The sequence below is a fragment of the Elephas maximus genome, chromosome 20 (genome assembly GCF_024166365.1).
Source record: "Elephas maximus indicus isolate mEleMax1 chromosome 20, mEleMax1 primary haplotype, whole genome shotgun sequence".
Taxonomy (NCBI): Eukaryota; Metazoa; Chordata; class Mammalia; order Proboscidea; family Elephantidae; genus Elephas; species Elephas maximus.
Window position 1 is genome coordinate 16,194,073 of NC_064838.1, and position 20,536 is coordinate 16,214,608.

General features: G+C 42.7%; 1 protein-coding gene across 13 annotated transcripts in view; it reads right to left on the reverse strand.

Annotated features, from left to right (window-relative positions):
* Nucleotides 1-20,536, reverse strand: part of FRMD4B (FERM domain containing 4B) — a 386,278-nt gene that overhangs the window by 128,346 nt on the left and 237,396 nt on the right. For all 13 annotated transcript variants that reach the window (XM_049863176.1, XM_049863181.1, XM_049863177.1 and 10 more), the window contains one exon: nucleotides 17,381-17,473. In XM_049863176.1, coding sequence (XP_049719133.1) covers nucleotides 17,381-17,473 — 93 coding nt within the window. The remainder of the gene's footprint in view (nucleotides 1-17,380; nucleotides 17,474-20,536) is intronic.

Genomic DNA, 20,536 nt, shown 5'->3' on the forward strand with positions numbered 1-20,536 from the left:
TCAGGCTTTGAAAAGTAGGGTGGGTCTGAAGGCACCAGGCCTGCCTCTCCCCCAGTCCACCCCATCCACCACACCCTCCCTCCTTCCCACTCGTCCTTTGAGGCACCAGAAGTTTCCCTTGGCTGGAAGCCAAGCTCACTCAGTAGTACTCCGTCTTGGCCTTTTTTCATGCAAATCGGTGTATTCTGGGCCTCACCCCCCACCCCTTCCCTCGGCTGTTGTTGGTGGGATCTCTGAGACCACAGGCTGCAGGCTCTTCTCCCTGGTGAGCTCTGAGGCCCCACGAGGGTGCTGGGGAGGGGGAAGGGTAGGCTGAGTCTTTAGCCATCTTTAGCAACCTTTATTTTCATAATGGAAACCCTGGTGGTGTAGTGGTTAAGCGCAATGGCTGCCAACCAAAGGGTTGGCAGTTCGAATCTGCCAGGTGCTCCTTGGAAACTTTATGGGGCAGTTCTGCTCTGTCCTGTAGGGTCGCTGTGAGTCAGAATCAACTCCACGGCACTGGGTTTGGTTTTTTGGTTTGTTTTCATAGTCCCATAAGAAGCCAGCTTGTAAAGGCAGGCCCTGTAAGGTGGGTGAATGGGCAAACTGAGGCCTCTGAATGTTCTTCAGGTGCCGGATTCTTGCCTGGTGAATAACGCATACAGAGACACAACGCCCCAAGACGTCTCACAGCTTAGGTGCTGGAGGAGAACTTGCTTTCAAACTGGTGAGAGTCAACACAAACCCATTGCCCTTGAGTTGATTCCGACTCATAGTGACTCCAAAGGACAGCGTAGAATTGCCCCGTAGGGTTTCCAAGGAGCGGCTGGTGGACTCGAACTGCCAACCTTTTGGTGAGCAGCTGAGTTCTCAACCATGAGGGCTCCGGGAGTCAAGATAAGCCAGGGCTAAAATGACAAGGTGAGGCCATCCTTGGCTCTGTAAAACCATGGTAGAGCTTAGGCGTTTGCTCTTTTTTTCCCTTCAGCAATGATGGACCATTTGATGAATAAATATAGCTGAATTAGTCCGTAAAGTATTTTATCACTGGGATGGCAAAATCATTTGAAAACTTCAAACCCTAAAGTTGAATCATCAAGGGAAGTTCCAGAAAGAGAATAAACCCTTTATAGTTTTACTTATTGGGGTTTACTAAGGGAGATTAATGATGATTGAGGAATGTTGGGTGTGTGAGAAGAGGAAGTTAAGCATCAAGCCAGGGAGGGAAGTAAGGAATTGGGATAAAAATTAAGTTTGAAATCAGAAAGATCTAGAATTTGGAGTTCCACCTCCATCATTTATTAACTGTGTGGCCTTGGGGAAATTACTTAGTTTCTTGATGTCTTTTCTAAAATAGATGTTATGGTTGTTCTTATCTCATAGGGTTTTGGAAGGATTAAATTAGATAATATATGCAAAGCACTCATTAAATATTAACAATTGTTAATTTTTAATAAAACCCCTTTTCTGGAATTTGGAGCTGCATGGCCCTGGGTAAGTTAAGTATAAGGTCCCTTGTCTATAAAATAGGGAAATAATGATCCTTACTTAAGAGGGCTGTTAGGCAATTTAATCAAGACATTATATATGAAGTGTCCAGTACAGCATTTGGTAGGAATTTAAGAAATTCTAACTATTGAGGCTCAGTAGACCTTGCATCATATCAAGAAGGCTTAAAGGACATGATGGGATTTTAACTCTGTCTGAAGGCTACAAAGAAACTATGAGGGCAGCAGTGTTTCAAAGGTAGAACTCTCGCCTTCCATATGGGAGACCCAGGTTCTACGCCCAGCCAGTGCACGTCATGTGCAGCCACCACCCATCTGACAGTAGAGGACTGCATGTTGCTATGATGCTGAAGAGGTTTCAATGGAGCTTCCAGGTGAAGACAGACGAGGGAGAAAAGCCTGGTGATGTACTTCCGAAAATCAGCCAATGACAACTCTATGGATCACAGTGGTCTGATCTGCAACTGATCATTGATCTGAACCAATCATGGGGATGGTGCAGGACCGGGCAGCATTTTGTTCCATTGTGCCTGGGGTCACCATGAGTTGGGGGGCTGGCTCAATGGCAGCTAACCACAACTGCAACAAAAACAACAACAGGAAGTAACGATATCCAAAGGCTGGGATAAAAAGAAATCTAGGTGGGGAAAACATTTAGGTAAAAAGTGGTTTTTTTTTTTTTTTTTAGGGTAATGTGATCAACATTTAGAACTTGGCTTTTATCAAGACAGAATTTGTTAAAATCTGAGTATTTTCCCATTAGTTTAGTTTCTTCTACCCTGGCTCTGCTGACAATAGACGGTCACCAGACTCAAAGACAGCTAATCAGCAAGTTGGTCACAGTCCATGAAGTGGCCTGAAAAGAAGAGACCTCTACCTGATCGACCTGTTGCCATTGAGTTGATTCTGACTGGTAGGGATCCTATAGGACAGAGTAGAACTGCCCCCATAGGGTTTTCAAGGCTGTAATCTTTACAGAGGCAGGTTGCCAAGTTTTTCTCCCATGGAGCTACTGGAAGGGTTTGAACCAGCAACCCTCCAGTTAGTAGCCAAGCACTTAACCATTTGGGCTACCAGGGATCCTTTAAGGGTCACTGGCTGTATGTAAATGCACAAAGCTGGCCAGGTGGGGCCCTCAGGATGGCAGAACACATTCCTATTATTCAGCTAGAGCTCCCTCTCAATGCATGGGCAATGTGACCAGAGCTAGACCAGTAAGATTCCTCTACCCTGGAATGTAAAGACTGATCACCCACTGCCGTCGAGTCGATTCCGACTCATAGCGACCCTATCAGAAGGACCTAAAGTTCAAAAATGGTTGGAGCCTATTTGGTCTGACAGCAGCACCCTGGTGAAACTGTCTATTAGGTTCTGCTCCCTAGATCTTTGGAGAAGCTCTGGTTCCTATCTCTTCAGGGGCCTTGTTAGGTCAGTTTTTCTTCAGTTCTGTTTATGTTAGCCTCAATTGATTTCTGTTGCCGGCAGCCAAAGAATTCCAATTAGTAGAGAGTTTTCAATGTGCTGGAGTCTCTGGGTGGTACAAACAGTTAATGCATTCAGATGGTAACCAAAAGGTTGGAAGTTTGCATCTACCCAGAGATGCCTTGGAAGAAAGGCCTGGTGACCTACTTCTGAAAAATCAGCCATCGAAAACCCTATGGAGCACAGCTCTACTCTAGCACACATGGGGTCACCATGAGTCAGGGCTGACTTGACGGCAAATGGCTTGGTGGCTTCAGTGTGCTAGGGATGATGCAAAGTTCTCTACATGCATCATTTCATTTACTCTTTAGTGTAACCAGATGTAGTTAAGCACCAAATTATGAACCCATTTTACAGAGGAGAAAACTGAGAAGCAGAGATGCTAAGTCAACTTCTCCAGGTCACACAGCTAGGAAGTGGTGGGGCCATGACTTGAAATAAGGTCTGTCAGACTTCTAAGTTCATATTCCAAACAAATATGATATCATGCTTTCCAACAATAATAATCACAATGAAATGCAATGGGGGCCCAGGGGAAGGATGCAATTAACTTGGCTTATGAATCGAGAGAGAGAATGCTACCAAACTGAAATCCATATGGCTAAGTGTCACAGGAGAGGGGGCATTTGAGCTGAGTCTTAAAGAATGCATGAGTTACCAGGTAACAGAAGTCGGGAGGCCATTCTAGGGAAAGGGCAGCTTATCCAGACCAATCCTCTTGTCAGTCTCAGAGAGTTTAAAAAACCATACTCAGGGAGCTAGGTGGCTCAGCACCAAATCAATTTGTAGTTCGTCCAACTCTGAACAGATACCTTTGTGCTAGGAACTGGGCTCACCTTGTTTCTGAAGTCAAAGCCCCTCGCTAGGTCCTAGTTCCAGTAAACAGGTCCGTATCCTATTTCCCGCTACTTTCTGTCAACCCGCCCTAGTGCCTTCTGCCTTGCTGCCTAGGCATCCGATTACCTGCTCTGTGAGTCCATGATCCCATCTCTCCCTCAAGGAGGCCATTGTAATGGCCTCATATTTATGGGGCATATGAAAAGTACGCATTATGGTCTTTGGGGAAAATGGCTCCCAGGGACACCTATCAACATGTACCATGAACTGAAAACAAAATCTAGGGCTTCTTAATGAAATGAAAACGACTATCCCAGACTCATAAAGGCCTTTTGTCTCAGCGCCTTTTTGCAAAACGACATACCGCTCCCTTTCTGCACGCTTAAGGTGAGCGACTTCACTAGGATTTTGTTAAGCTGAAGCCCATGGTTGAATTTTCAGCCTCAGATAGAACCCGGTCTTTCTAAACAGGCATGTATTTTAGAGACAAACCTCACAAAGCTTAAAAAGTACAATTTCCTGAGATGAGAATTTGCTTGAGGAAGGTTTTGCTCAACTTTTGCTGCTCCTCCCATTAGTATTTTTTTCTTTTCTTTTCTTGATGGGACATAGTGTTCACCTAATCATTCATCAGTGATAACACAACATCACAGCACACAACACGACAAGGTGGCTTGGAGCCAGGTGTCAGCCAGAAGACAGGACATGCAAGTCAAGAAGTAGAAAACTCGGCTTCTCTGTGATGGGCTGTTCTTTGAATGGTCACTTACATTTGTTGTTGTCGTCAGCTGCCTGGAGTTGGCCCCCGGCTCACGGGGACTCCATGCACAATGGAATGAAACCCTGGTGGTTCTGCGCCACCCCGTGATTGGCTGTGGATCCAACCCCTGTGATCCATGACATCTTCATGGGTTGATTTTTGGAAGTATATTGCTAGACTTTTCTTCCTAGTCCATCTGAGTCTGGAAGCTCCACCGAAACCTGTTCAGCATCAGAGCAACATACAAGCCTCCACTGACAGTGGCAGCTAGCTGCTCACGAGGTGCATTGGTGGGGAATGGAAGCTGGGTCTTCCTCGCAGAAGGCAAGAATTCTACCACCGAACCACCAATGACCCCTGTGTACATTTAGGTGGTGAATATTTCCATCTTGTGGTGTTTATGCATAGTGGTCAAAAGTCAACACTGGGAGCCAAGCAGACCCAGGTTTGAATCCTAGCTCCAGCAATTATTGGTCTTGGGACCTTGGGCCAGGTGCTTAGTCCCTCGGTGACTCACTTTCCCCACTTACTGCCTATATCAAAGAAAGGAGAGATGTTTTAAACATCTCAACACAGTAGGTGGCTGTAGTTCAGCAGCAAATAAAAAAAATAGGTGTCAGTAATTATTAGTCTATTATTATTACTGCTCTGCTCTATGGGTTCACTACAATAAAAGGCACTGACTTAGCTGAGACCTTCATTAAAGCTTCAACTGTAAAAACAAGAATGGAAACGTCAGGTGTCTTTCCTAAACTCTTTCTCTCAAGGAAGCAAAATGTTACAATAGGAAAATACTCTAAAACAAATCCTCTTCTGACCAGTTATTACTTTTTTCCCCCCAGTTGAGTACATTTTCTTAGCTTTCCAGGGCCTTTGCTATGTCTGCATATCTTCAAAGTAGGTGAACTGGGCAAGGATTGCTCAATTGTTTTGCATTCTGAGTACTGCTGAGTGCGTGACTGGCGTCCAGTGAGGGCGAAATTAGCGCCTCATCCTAGGTTTCGCTCAGCCATTGTGGGTCATTTTAGGCACCGGCTGCAGCCACTTGCCCAAGGAGGTTTCTATCAGATTCTCATCCAGATTGTGCGCAGCGAGATCTCTGCTTACAGGGTGTAATGACCCTGCAACGTCATAGTCTCACCTCACGAGGCATGATGGAGACTGAAGTGTAATTTAAGTGTATTCCACTTTCTCCAAGCAATTATATGGTACTTATACTTTTACGGAAGTCCAATATGTTCCCTTTCATCTCTGGGAGGGGAGTGGTCTTTGAAAATCCCCAGGGGAAGTGCTATTTGCTTCTTCAATGTGCTCCCCTGTCAGGAACACCCTCCCTCAGTTCTGAATTGCTAGGAGAAGCAGAGCGTGCCCTCCAGGTAAACCTGCAGGAACCTGCCCTGATGCTCTCCTCTCGTACAATGTGACTCTGAATTCTCTTGGGAAGGGCTGGAGGCCTGGGAACAGGAGGGCCTCGCTCTCTGAAAGGGGAGAGTCATCTCACCTAGGCAACGCCAAGTATTAAGGTCATGTGAATTCCAAGTGCTTGCCTCTTTGCTTCAAAACATCCTGCTTCGGTACTCCAGGAGGAAAGCAGAGGCAGATACTTTGAGAGGCAGAAGGGAGAGGAGGCAGGACAGGCAAGTCGGATAGAAAGGGAAGAGCTGGGCGTAATGAAGATAAATGATGAAATTCTCCACCCACTGCAAAGATGAATGGGTCAGATCCAAGCCAGAAAGTCTCCAACCTTCCCTATTCAAAGGCCATATATCACATTATGGAATTTTTCATCCATTAAACATGTGGTAGAGGCGGTCTCTGTTATTTATAACATAAAAGTAGCTAACATTTATGGAGGGTCTTCTCTGTGTTAGGTTCTATGTTAATATGTGTAACCCTCTGACAACCCCATGAAGGAGGTAGGTACTACCACCAACTCCATCTTACAAGTGAGGAAACTGGCCCAAAGAGGGTGTCAAAGCCCCACGGCTAATAAGTGGAAGAGCTGGGATTTGAACCTAAGAGTGATGCTAAGCAGTGGTTCTCAACAAGGGAAGGGGCCAAAATCCCTCCCAGGGAGATCCGCCAACATCTGCAGATGGGTGTTTTTGATTGTCACGACTCAAGGGATGTTGCTGGCTTATCGTGAGTGAAGGCTAATGGTGTTGCTAAACACCCTACAATGCACAGCACAGCCCCGCAGCTAAGAATTATCTGGCCCAAAAGTCAATAGTGCCACTACTGAAAAACCCTAAAAGGTCACTGTGACTCGGAATCAACTCTATGACAACGGATTTTTTTTTTTTTAAATTTTTGGTAAAGCCCAATCTTTTAACTTCTACACTCTTCTGCCTCCGTCACTCTTCAGGATATCAATTCTTTCCTTCTGCCCTTCTGATGTCACCCTCATACTCTTCATTGCCCTGACACACACACACACACCCTTCCTGGAAGCATTCATGCCCTATCCCGTTTCTTAAAACTGCTGAAACACTAGGCACATTTACCTAAGGAAAAAGAGGGAGGTCAGAGAGGAGAGTGAGCAGGTTCCCACAAACAATTTCTGACATTTGATCAGGGCACATTGAGGCATATAATCCTGGAAGAAACTGGAATCAAGACCGAACATGAGTTTTGAAGGGCTCTTTATTGAACTCTCCTATGAATTAGGATGTTGGATCCTCAAAAATGGAGTCACCGAACAACTGCCTGGAAGTTCAGAATGGGTTGGCCCCTAGGCAACCGCGATAGATACTAAGGCAGCCAACAACCTCACCCCCTAGGTGCTAGGATCTTACGCATTCAGGTGGGAGTGTTGGCAAAGGGCTCTGGCTGCTCCCATGTCCCCCTCAGGTAGCATCTGCTGACCCTAACGTGGGAGGAACCAGTTATTTCTCTGGGCTTTTTAGTCGAATTCCTCCAAGAAGAGATGCTTTCCTGTGCTTTTGGCATTGTAAATTACCTACTCTCTGATAGCTTTAAAATAATTCACAGCTGTCCACTCACAAGCATTTTTTCTTTTCTTTTATCACTCCTCACATGTGCATAAAAACAAACAAAAAAATACTTTTGTCAAGTAATATGTTCATTGTAGGGGAAAAAAATTCAGACGAGCAAAAGGAAGTAAGAATTATTCCTATACTCATCTTACCTAGAGGTTAACTACTGTTAACATTTTTACCTTCTTCCCCCTCCATCTATACAAATATTTAATAAACGTGCAATCGTGTTCCACATACTATTTTGTGGTCTACTTCTCTTCCCTAGAATACATTGGCAACCCCTTTCCATAGCAATAAATCTCTGTTTATCATAATCTTTACATGCGGTGTTGTGCTTCATATATCCAGCTCTCTTAAAAAAAAATCTGGTGGTGAATGAATAAACAAAAGGTGGTACATACAAGGGAATATCACTCAGCCATAAAGAGAAAGGAAGTGCTGGTATGTGCTATGACGTGGATGAATCTTGAAAACATTACGCTGAGTGAAATAAGCCAGAAAACAAAAAGATAAATATTTCCTGATCCTACTTACGTGAAATATCTAGACTAGCCAAGTGTATACAGACAGAAAGTAGATTAGAGATTGCCAGAGGCTGGAGGGAGTGAGAGATGGGAAATTACTGCTCACTGGTACAGAGTTTCTTTTTGGGGTGATGGAAAAGTTTTGGAAGTAGACAGTGGTGATGGCTGAACAACACTGTACATGTAATTAATGCCACTGAATTATGGTTAGGATGGCACTTAAAAATGGTTAAGATGGCAAATTTTATGTTGTGTCTATTTTTATCACAATAACAAAGCAAAACAAAAAATCTGGCAGAATGATGGGGACACAGAGGTTGTGGTCATGATTTTTCCTTGGACTTAGCTCTTCCTAAAGGCCTGAAGTTCCAAATACCCAGAAATCCCTGGGTGGTGCAAGCCATTAATGTGCTCTGTTGCTAACTTAAAGGTTGGCGGGAGTCCACCCATAGGTGCCTCACAAAAGTCCTGGTGAGCTACTTTAGAAAAATCAGCCATTGAAAACACTATGGAGCACAGGCGTCATCATGAGTTGGAGTTGAGCCAATGGCAACTGGTAACTGGTAGCGTTCCCAAGCCAGGCAGAGAGCAACGAAAAGGCATTCGGCCGTCTTTCAAAGGCACTATAGTACCTATGTGCAGCAGAGCAATGATGGCACAGTAGTTAAGCACTTGGCTGCAAACCCAAAGGTCAGTGGTTCAAACCCACCAGCAGCTCCTTGGGAGAAAGATGTGACAGTTTGCTTCCGTAAAGATTTACAGCCTTGGAAACCCTATGGGGCAGTTCTACTTTGTCCTACTGGGTTGCTTTGAGTGGGAATCGACTCCACGGCCGTGGGTTTGGTTTGGATACATGCAGCAACTTTGACAGAAAGGGACCAGCCCTCGCCACGATTACTTCCCAATTCCCCACTAATGCAGTGGGCTGTTCTCAGCACTTAGGGTCACAGGGAATGCCTAGGGTACCACTGAGTGCCCGCTTACAATCCCAGGGCACAGCAAAGGTGACTTGGGAAGAGGAGGAGAGAAAGAGGGGCAGGAAGACCAAAAGGTGGCTTGGAAAGAAGAGAAAGAAAAGGGAGGAGGGCAGGGAAGGCCAAAAAAAAAAAAAAAAAAAAGGCAGAGGTATTCAGAAGAATAAGGAGCTGAAAGATGCCAAAAGAGAGCCTTGCTTTGAGTGGGGCTAGGTGGTACCAGCCGGAGCCACCGCTGGATGCCCTCCCCTGAGGGAGTGGGAGCCTTTCCAATGAGGTCATGCCATAGCCCGTCCTTCTACTTAAACGACTGCCTGCGCCTGCTTGCTATCAAGCCCTTCTAATGCTCACATCTGGGCTGCATTACAGAAGAGACCCACATGTTTGCAGGAGATAATTTACAGCATAGAGCTAACAACCCTCAGCCTGAAGAAGTCCCCCAGAAACGTGGGGGAGTGTGGACTCACATGGACACAGAGAATGAGTTCAATAAAATCTGGTACATAAATGTATGTGCATAGAACACATACATAGTCAGCACATATCTTTGAGATTCTTTAACTGCAGGAAAGACAAAGGTTTAATCCTGAAGTTCACAAAAAGAAAGCAAAGTGCCTTCACCTGAAATGCTTTATTTCCTCTGTGTAGAACAGCATGTGGGTATTAACCAGAAAAGTCTTACCCCAAGTCTGCAGGACCCCAGCGTTTAGCTCAGGATGAAATCAGTCCAGTAACTAGATTCTGACTCATGGCGACCCCAGGTGTGCCATACTAGAACTGTGTTCCATAGGGTTTTCAATGGCTGATTTTTGGAAGTAGATCACCAGGCTTTTCTTCTGAGGTGCCTCTGGGTGAACATGAACCTCCAACCTTTCAGTGAGCAGCCAAGTGCATTAACCATTTGCAACACTCAGGGACTCCAAATTAGACAATATGAGTAAGATATTAACTCACTGTCAGCCACAGGATAAATGCTGCATTTCAATAGAGAGAAAACTTCTTGAGAGCAGAACCATATGCTGCTACTTGTCTTTTTCATGAATGCTACAATTAAAAAAGAAGGTTGTCTTGTATTTGCATAATGCCTTGCAAATCATTTTGTACCCCCGATCTCTCTTAGCAAACCCTGGTGGCGCAGTGGTTCAGAGCTACAGCTGCTAACCAAAAGGTCAGCAGTTTGAATCCACCAGGCCCTCCTTGGAAACCATACGGGGCAGTTAATTCTCACAACAAACTGGCCCAAGACCACGTTTACCATCTCCAGCCTGGTCTGCCACAGTCATCTCTGGCCTGGACCATCACAAACAGCTTCCTAACTGGTCTCCTGTGTCCCCCTTGCTGGTTCCAAGTCTGTCCTCAACACAGCTGGTTGAATGAGTCAGTTAAAATGTAAATGGGATTATTACACTCTCAAGCTCAAAACCCACAGGCCCTAAAGCTCCGCTGCCCCAGCGCTCTGCTGCCCAGCCCCGTGCCATCTCCTTTTCTATGTTCCGTCCAGACACAGGACTGTCTCAGAGCTCCTGGTTCACACAGCCTGTGCGCTCGCTGTTCCCTCCGCCTAGACACTCCTCCCCAGAAACCTGCGGGGCTCCCTGCTTCTCCTCCTCCAGGTCTTTGCTGGATGTCACCTTGTTTGAGAGACCTTGCCTGACCATTTTGAACTGCAGACCTGCTGAGCTAACTCCCTCTTCCCCTGCCCTAATGCCCTCTTCTTCATAGCCCCTCCCTCCGTCTCGCCTAAGAAATACCTTTCTAAAATTTAATTTATTTTTTGTTTTTGTTGCAGAGAATATACACAGCAGAACATACACCAATTTAACAATTTCTACATGGACAATTCAGTGACACTGAGGACATTCTTCAAGTTGTGCAACCATTCTAACCCTCCTTTTCCAAATTGTTCCTCCCTCTTTAATATAAGCTCACTGCCCCTTAAGTTTCCTATCTAATTTTTTTTGAGTTGCTGTTGTTAATTTCATCCCATAAAGATAGTTCTTAAAAGAGCACAATGCTCAAGGCAGACATTATTTACTAGTTAAACCAGAACCAAACCCACAGCCATCAACTTGATGCCAACTCATAGCGACCTCATAGGACAGAGTACAATTGCCCCCCACAGTTTCCAAGGCTGTAATTTTTACGGAAGCCAACTGCCACATCTTTCTCCCATGGAGCAGCTGGTGGGTTCTAACCACTGACCTTTGTGTTAGCAGCTAAGCACTTTAATCACTGTGTAACTAGGACTCCTCATTTACTAGTTAAGCTAGTTTAAAGAAGACTTCAGGGGATACCTTTGGTTGGTTTAAAGATTACCTCAGAGCAACAGTTTCAGGGGTTCATACACCCTCCACGGTTCCAGAAAGTCTAGAGTCCACAACAATTTGAAATTCTGTTCTACATTTTCCCCCTTTTGATCAGGAGTCTTCTATAGACTCTTTGATCAAAACATTTGATACCAGTGGCCAGGCACATCCACTTCTTCTGGTCTCATTGCAAAGGAGGCAGTTGTTCATGGAGGCAATTAGCCACACATCCATTGCCTCCTATTCCTGACTCTCCTTCTCCCTCTGTTATTCCAGCAGAATAAAAACCAATTGTTGTGCCTTGGAAGCCCGCTTGTACGCTTTTAAGACCCCAGGAACTACACAAAGAACTAGGAGGTAGGGCAGAAGCACAAAACATGTTATTAGGCCAATTAACTGGGATGTCCCATGAAACCATGATCCTAAACCTCCAAACCAAGGAAGCAAATCCCATGAGGTGTATCATCGTACGTAAGCAGCCTCAGCAGAAGATACATCTTTGTAAATTACTTTATCTAGTGTGAGTCTCCCCCACCAGGATGTAAGGGTTCCGTGGGCAGGATCTGTCACTTTCTTGACCACTGCTGTATCCCCTGCATCTAGAACAGGGCCAGACACCTAGCAGGAACTCAAAGAGTATTTATCAGATGAATGAACCAGTTGGCACTACATAATAAATCTTTGTTTGTTTGCTGCTTATGGCGGCAGAGACTTTTACCTTGTTCACTGTTGTAGCCCCAAATTAGGACAGGGTAGAGCACAACATAGTTGTTCAATAAATAATAAAAGAAGGGGTGAGTGATTCTTGACAGTTTGACGTAGCTCCTTCCAGCTCTTCCTTTCCAAGCACTTACATATCTATGTGTGTTTATAAAACACAGCACCTTAAAAAAAAAATTTAACACGCTAAGTTGAACTTCTTTCCATGGCCTGTGTAAATTTTTTTTATAGATAAGGAGCCCTGGTAGCACAATGGTTAAGCACTTGGCTGTTAACCGAAAGGTCAGCAGTTTGAATCCACCTAGTTGATCCAAGGGAGAAAAGACCTGACAATCTGCTCCTGTAAAGATTACAGCCTGGGGAACCCTATGGGGTAGTTCTACTCTGTCATCTAGGGTCCCTATGTGTAGATATAGTGGTTCTCAATCTTTTTTTTTTTTTTTCAGCTCCAAGATGCCTTAGAGATAAGATACATTGCAACATCTCTGACAATAGTGGCTCATTAAAGTTGTGATTTATGTGGCAGGGGCAGGAAGAGGGACTTGGCAATGTCTCCCCTCCCCACCCCGGGCCCTATATTAGAATCAGGGTAAGTGAGGGACTTGGGGGTTGGAAGGGAGTGACTGTGTAGTTTGAAAAATGGCCCCAGATGGTTTAGATATACCTTGACTCTCCCTCTGGAGAGCTTTGAAATGTAATATACTTTTAATCTCATCTCTTTTATTAAAGTGAGCAGTTGTTCACTGTATAAATGTCAGGTATTTAGCTGAACTTCCATTGTTGGGCAATTAAAAAAAATTAGATATTTTTAATTGTTTGCATTAAAAATAACATTGCGTATCAACTACTCAATGGTTGTACACCTCAGTATTCATGAATGAGGGGCTCCCAGGCTCCATGTTCCAGTGCGTGCAACAATGCTTTGCTGATGCAAGAGGCAATGACCTTGATATCAAAAGAGATCCTCTGTATCTCCAGAGGCACCTGCAATGACCAAATATAAAACTGAGCTAAATTCTATCCTGGGTTCTATTTTTCAGTGACTGTAAGTTTAGTCAACAACTCAAGGCCAAACCTGGTGCCATCGAGTCAACTGTGACTCATAGCAGCCCCATCTATGACAGAGTAGAACTGCTCCATAGGGTTTCCTTGGCTGTAATCTTTACAGAAGCAGATTGTCAGGAATTTCTTCCACTGTGTTGCTGGGTGGGTTCAAACTGCCAAGCTTTAGGTTAGTAGTCGAATGCAAACCCTCTGCACCACCGAGGGACCTTTGGTCAACATAGGCAACCTGAAGGCTTGATGGTGGTGTCTATTGAGATGGAACCATCACCAATAGTTCTGTTTTCTCAGAAGAGTTGCTAGAGACCCTCTGAGAGGCAGCTTACTTCATTGAGGGTGTATGAAATCCCACTGGTAAAACCTCCAAACACTATTTTTCACTCCATTCTCTTAATTTTTTGGCTCGTGCTTTTGCTTTATCTTTTCTTTAATTAAATTGGAGTGACAACAAGTACTTAATTGGAATAATAACTTAGAACTATTATGATCTCACTATACTGTTGGAAGGAAGAATTAAGTGAATAATTAAAAACCTGATAAGGGTTTTGAACATGAGAGCAGTTAAGGAAAAAAAATGCCAAGTGATTACGGGACACTGTCAAGATAGCCCTGTGTAAGTGAGTGTTGAAACTCATAAACAAGCACCAGGTCACTCCGGAATCTCAGGAACCTACTTGTAAAACACAGAGCAGCCTTTTGAATGACAGCACAAATGGGAAGACAAAGGTTTTCTCCCCTGGTATTCTGAGACCCAAAACAAACCAGATCCTAGTTATCAAAGAACTAGTACACAAATCCGGTTACATTTTTTTTTTTTAAAGAAATGGTACTTGTTCAATGCTCTGAAGACGTAATGCTGTGACCCAGAAATTTCACCTCGAGGGAGTTACTCAGTAGGAGATGTACACGTGTGCACAAAGATGAAAGGGCAAGGATGTTAACTGCAATCTACATTTTAGTATCACCCTATAGAGCACAGTTCTACTATGCAACACACGGGAGCGCCATGGGTTGCAATCAACTCAGCGGCAACTGGAAAAAAATATTTTTTAATACAGACAACCGGAAACAGACTAAATGTTTAATAGGAGACTAGATAGAAATGATGGAAGTGAAAAGGAATAAAGTAGTAAAATGGTAAAAGCCACTGCTGTCTAGTCGACACTCACTCATGGCCACTCCGTGTGTAACAGAGCAGAACTGTGCTCCACAGGGGTTTCCGTGGCTGATTTTTCAGACAGAGATCCCCAGGCCTTTCTTCCGAGGTGCTTCTGGGTGGATTGGAAACACCAACCTTTCAGTTAACAGTCAAAGGTTTTAACCATTTGCACCACTAAGGGACTCCAGATTTTTACAGACCCGAGGAACAATGGCCAAGTTTAAAAAAAAAAAATCACCAAACGACTTTACTGTTCTCACTTCCTCTAAGAAGAGGAGCGAATTGAGGGGAGAAGTGAAGGTCAAAGGCTGGTGGAGAGTAACTTGCCCTGTTCCCTCTATACTTTCATATAGTCTGAACTGTTTACAGTGATAATGTAATTCTTTGTGAAAAAAATGTATCTTTTTTATATTGAGTCATTTCTCCATATGGTATGAGATTAAAACGTTGCTATTCTCTGCCCTTGCTTAATTACTAATATGCAATGTTTCCTACTGCTTGCTCATTTGTGTTTTCCTTTTTCTCCATTTCCATGTACCCGAGCTTCGTGTCCAGGAAACTCCTATATTTTAATTTAGGATTTCTCTGCGCTTTTCCATTCCAGCTGTGCTCCTGGACAAATTATCATGATGCTACCGTCTTCCTGGGTTTTAAAAACATGACCTTTTCTGGTAAGAAAAAAATTCTAAATCAGATTTCAGAGCTGTTAACAGGAACAACAAAATAAAATAAAATAAAAAACATGCCAGCTGCTCTGACTGGGATCACAATAGAGGGTCTGGGACAGAATGGGAGAAAAATGCAGAACAAAAAATCAAATTCGTAAAAAAAGACCAGACTTACTAGTCTGATAGAGTCTGGAGGAACCTCAAGACCATGGCCCTAAGTCACCCCTCCGACTTAGAACTGCAGCCCTTCCCGGAAACCACTTCCAGCCAAACAAGAGACAGACAGGCCTATAAAATAAACAATAACACTCGAAAAGAACATGCTCCTCCATAGAACAAACAATTATACGAGACCAAAAGGGCAACATTTGCCCAAAAGTAAAGATGAGAAGGCAGGAAGGGGAAGGGAAACCAGACGAGACGGGGAACCCAGGGAGAGTGCTGACACAGTGTGGGGATTGCGACCAATATCCTGGAGCACTTTGTGTACAGTTTGTTGAATGAGAAACTAACTCACTCTGCAAACGTTCACCTAAAACAAAATAAAATCTTAATCAATCAGTAAAATAACACAGGGGGGCTTGCCAATACTTTATTTGTTGAGTAAGAGCAGCTACCATCCACAACCACCATCAATTCATCTAAGAAAAGATCCTTTAAAAAATAAAAAATAGGAAATCTGATTCTGAGACTTTTGGATTTCATGGAACAGACTAAATTTACAAAAAAAGGTGTTTGTGGAAATCGACATGATTTTTGCAGGTAATCCCAGTAAAAAAAAAAAAAAAAAACCCCAAAAATCAAAACAGGGGCCTTCCATCATCATGTCATGAAATACAGTATGTTTTCAACATCCAGAAAATAATAGAAATCTCAGAATCTAGGCCTGTTCTTCAGGCTGATGATCTAGCTTCATGAAAACATACCTAGAGGTGAGAACCTAGTTAAAAAAACCAGACCAAACCCAGTGCCGTCGAGTGGATTCCGACTCATAGCGACCCTATAGGACAGAGTAGAGCTGCCCCATAGAGTTTCCAAGGAGTACCTGGTGGATTCGAACTGCCAGCCCTTTGGTTAGCAGCCATAGCACTTAACCACTAAGCCACCAGGGTTTCCGAGAAACCTAGTACCTTAGCTTATTTGATCATATTTGGCTTCAGACCAGGAAAACAAAATTTATCATGAAATTTGTTACCAAATTCAGGAAGCCAGGAGTAGGCAACCAGTGTATGAGAAGGGGCTTTCAACTTTATTGGTAAGTTTTATTCCTTAAGTGAGGTAGAGAAACATGGGAGTTCCTTTTGATAACATTTTTTTAATCCTAAATTTTGAATAATTAATGCTAAAAAATATTTCCATCATGGGCTGGTTTTGAGAAATCACTAATTTAGTTGAATGCATTCATTTCAGGAGGAAATATCTGAGGTCCCATATGGTTAGAGGGACTGGTGGTTCAGTGGTACTATCCTCCCCATCCACGCAGGAGACCTGGATTCCACCCTCGGCCAACGTGCTTCATGCGCAGCTACCACCTGTCTGTCAGCGGGGGTCTGCGGGCTGCTGCGATGCCGAACAGGCTTCAGCAGAGCTTCCAGACTAAGACGGACTAGGAAGAAAGGTCTTGTGATCTACTTCTGAAAATCAGTCAATGAAACTCCTATGGGCCACAAAGGAACATTGTCTGATCAGCAACCAATCACGGGGATGGTGGTACAGGACCAGACAATGTTGCGTTCCCTCCGTTGTGCATGGGGTTGCCATGAAATAGGGCCCGCGTCAGGGCCAACTCCACACCAGCTAACAACAACAAGCATATGGTAAGTGTCTTGCCCAAACAGAACTCAGAGAACCAGTCAAGAATTCCTTTGCATTATTCTCCAAAGCCTCTCTGCTTGTCAGCAGAATTCAGATCTCTGCTGAAGATAATTCTTTCTGGGAGCATTTGTTTGCATTTTATCTTCTATTCAAATGAAGGTGTGAACCTGCATCAAATTCAATTATGTCCACAGCCTGTAGAAAACATTACTCCTTCAAAGAAAGTAACAGCAGATGTTTGCCGTTTTTTCAAAAAAATAAGAATCCTAAAAGACTGCTGAGTGAGAAACAGGCTTATGTATTAAAACATACTACCTATGTTTTTCAGCCTTAAATTGACCTAAGTGGCTTCGAGGAATAAAGGAAGGTTATTCTGGCTTTCATCTTCAAAGAACACAGTTCTACACAGTATCTATGGTAACTTGGTCCCCAGGCCAGAACAGCACAGAATCTCGTTTACAGAATAATGTTTTCATAGGTCTCTTCTCTTTTTATCCTCTATCTCTGATGACCAGAAATGTTTTAAAAATAATAGGGGCATAGGGGGAGGAGCAGGAATTCTGGACACATCTATGGATACGTACCTCACGGCAAAGTACAAAATGGCTGGGCCTGGTTTCTTGGGCAAATCGTGATCAAGAACGCGGTGATCTAATTGTAGCCACTTCTGCTGACCTCTGGGAGAGCAAAGAAAAGAAGAAGCGTTAAACAGAAAGTCAGAGAAAACTTCACCACCACACGGTCCTGGCCACGCTGTGGGAAGAGTTCCTCATACATTGACGGTAGGAGCCTAACCTGTTCCAACCGGCAATAAGGCCAATTTAGCAACTTCTACCAAATTACAAAAGTGCCTCCCTCAGAACTAGCATTTCCATTTTCAGAACTTGATCAAGATAAAGATGCACATGTGAAAAATGACCTATATAAAGTCACTCACTGTGGCACTGTTTGTAAGAGCAAAAGGCTAGATATAACCTAAATGACCAATAGGGCATTGTTTAAAAAAATTACTTTAAACTGTACAATGAAATACAACGCAGCCATAAAAAAGGGACTGAGAACCTCTTTACAAACTTATTTTGAACAATTTCCAAGGTATGCTGTTAAATGAAAAAGTAGGATGCATAACTGAGTGTAGTATATTGCCATTTTTTGTATTAAAAATAGATTTATGTGTGTGTATGCATGTGTACTTTTTTTTATGCATGTGTTTAAAATATTTCTGGGATGAGAAACAAGAAACTGATAACAATGGGATACCTTTGAAGATAAAATTCTGGGTGGTGAGGGGACAGACATTTCATTACATATCTTTTTGTACCTTTTAAATTTTGAGCCACGTGAATAGACCACCTATTCAAAAAATTAAGATTAAAAGGAAGAAATAAATGAAGAAAAATAGAGAGCCCAGAAAAAACTGTATTAATATTACTTCTTCCCATATTTTCTCTTTTGCTATTTGCTACTTTGTTCCAACAACGAAGGCTTGCTTCTTGGGAGCCCAATCCTTACCGCTGAAGTTAAGAGTCTTCTTGGGCTTTAGGGTCACGTAGACTGGGGTTCAAATCCTGCTCCACTGAGGCCCTAAGTGACGTTAGCCTTAACAAATCGGAGCTTGAGGTCCACGTTCTTACCATGAGGAGACCTCTTAGGTTTGTGGTGAGAATCTAATTGATAATTTCAGTAAAGCACTTAGCACAATGTCTAGCACATGGTAGGTACTAAATATATTCATGCTTAAATTATTCTTAAATATAAAATCTGAAATGTTTTATATAGTCAAGAAGGGGAAAATTTCTGGTTTAATGGAAACTAACAAAGACAATACTACATCTTTTCTTTTAAAGTACATGATCAAATACTCTCTGGGTGCTAGTTTTGTATGTACATTATAGACTTAGGGATAATGAAGTGTGTTGTTTATTTTCTCAAGAGCCTTTCCATGTTCATGGGTATTAACAGTTCTCCCTAGATTTTGACCGCAGAGATCTAAAGGACTGATGGTACCGTAGCCCAGGAGTGTTTACATGACTTCTCCAAGGTTGTTCAACTAGTTGATTTGCTTTGGACCATAAATCCCAGAGGGCCTAGACCCCATTTTACTTGCTCACATAAAATTCAACTTAAGAACACGCTGACACTGGTGAGGTGTCAAATTATAACAACACTGGTAATGAGATGGAAGACATTTTACAACTTATTCTGGTTGTTCAGTAAATAATATATATATATTTTTTAATTCTGAAAATTCCAAGCTGTATTCATGTATAAATGGATAGGAAAAGTGGCCATAAGTAATAATGATAATAATTATGATTATCTTTAATGAGTAACTACTTTGTGTTAAGAACCAAGCTGGAATTTTTTTTTTTTAATATATTAATGCTAAATTTTACAATAAGCCTGCCAGAAAAGTGGTAGAGCTGGGATTTGAACCCAGGACTTTCAATAGAGGAGAAAAATCAGACTAGAGAGTTGAATCAACTGTTATAATTGTTGCCTCTGTCTCTGTCATTTAACAGTTGTGACACAGGAAAAGGTGTGTCTTTGTGTTATTATAAGATAAAGCTTCTGATAATTGTCTTTAGCTTTCCTTGGAGGAATATTATGAAGATAAATAAGCTTATATAAGCGACATAAGGGAAGGTTCTTGGAAGTATTGCTTTTGTATGTAAAAAAAAAAAGGTAAAGATAAGGGATTCTTACACCATATTTTATCATGTTTAGGATGCCATTGATTTAACGACATACCCAGTTTCAGAGATGGTAAATGTGTGTCTTAAAAAAAAACCAAACCCACTGCCGTCGAGTTGATTCTGACTCATAGAGACCATATAGGACAGAGTAGAACTGCCCCATAGAGTTTCCAAGGAGCGCCTGGCGGATTTGCACCCCTAAAATATCAGATAGTATCAAGAGTCAAAAGTTCCTTTACAGAAAATGAAACTAATTTTAAATAGTCCTATATGCTTTTGAGGAGCCCTGGTGGCACAGTGGTTAAAGCGATCGACTGCTAACTGAAAGGTTGGCGGTTGGAAACCACCCGTGGCCTCATGGGAGAGACGTGTTAGTCTGCTTCCGTAGAGATTTACAGCCTTGGAAACCCCACAGAGTCGTTATGAGTCGGAATTGACTCAATGGCAGTGGGTTTTGGTATACGCTTTTACATAGTGGCAGCATTTAAACAGCATAATGCATATTTATACAAACTTACATGAAATGATATCCAAGAGTGAATAAAGCAAGTGGCACAAAAATATACCAGGCATAAACCAATTATGTTAACCACAGAAGCACACTCGAAACACAATTATATCTAGATGAAAATTCTTAGATAAAGCTCTGGAGAGAGAGAGGCCAAATTGCTAACAGTGGTCACCCCTGTGGAAGAAACTACAATTCAAATGGGGAAGTAGTCAAAAGAATAGGGACTGGCCTTAACTTACATTTTTATAATAGGAATATTGATGTATGTCTAATATAATTTTTTTTAAAAAAAAGGGTAAATAAGAAATTAGATTTTTAAAAATCTATCCACAATCTCACTAACAGGAGAAAGTCTTGAAGAATAAAACTGTGAAAAATATCCATAATTCTACCACTGCGATACAATCAAGGTTGACGTGTTGTTGCATGGTCTTTGAGACTAAACTGAGACCATTCACCTATCAAGCTGTGTGGGCCAACCACAAAACAACTTTCCTTTTCGCTAGAATTCTATCAATGAAGGAACTCTGATG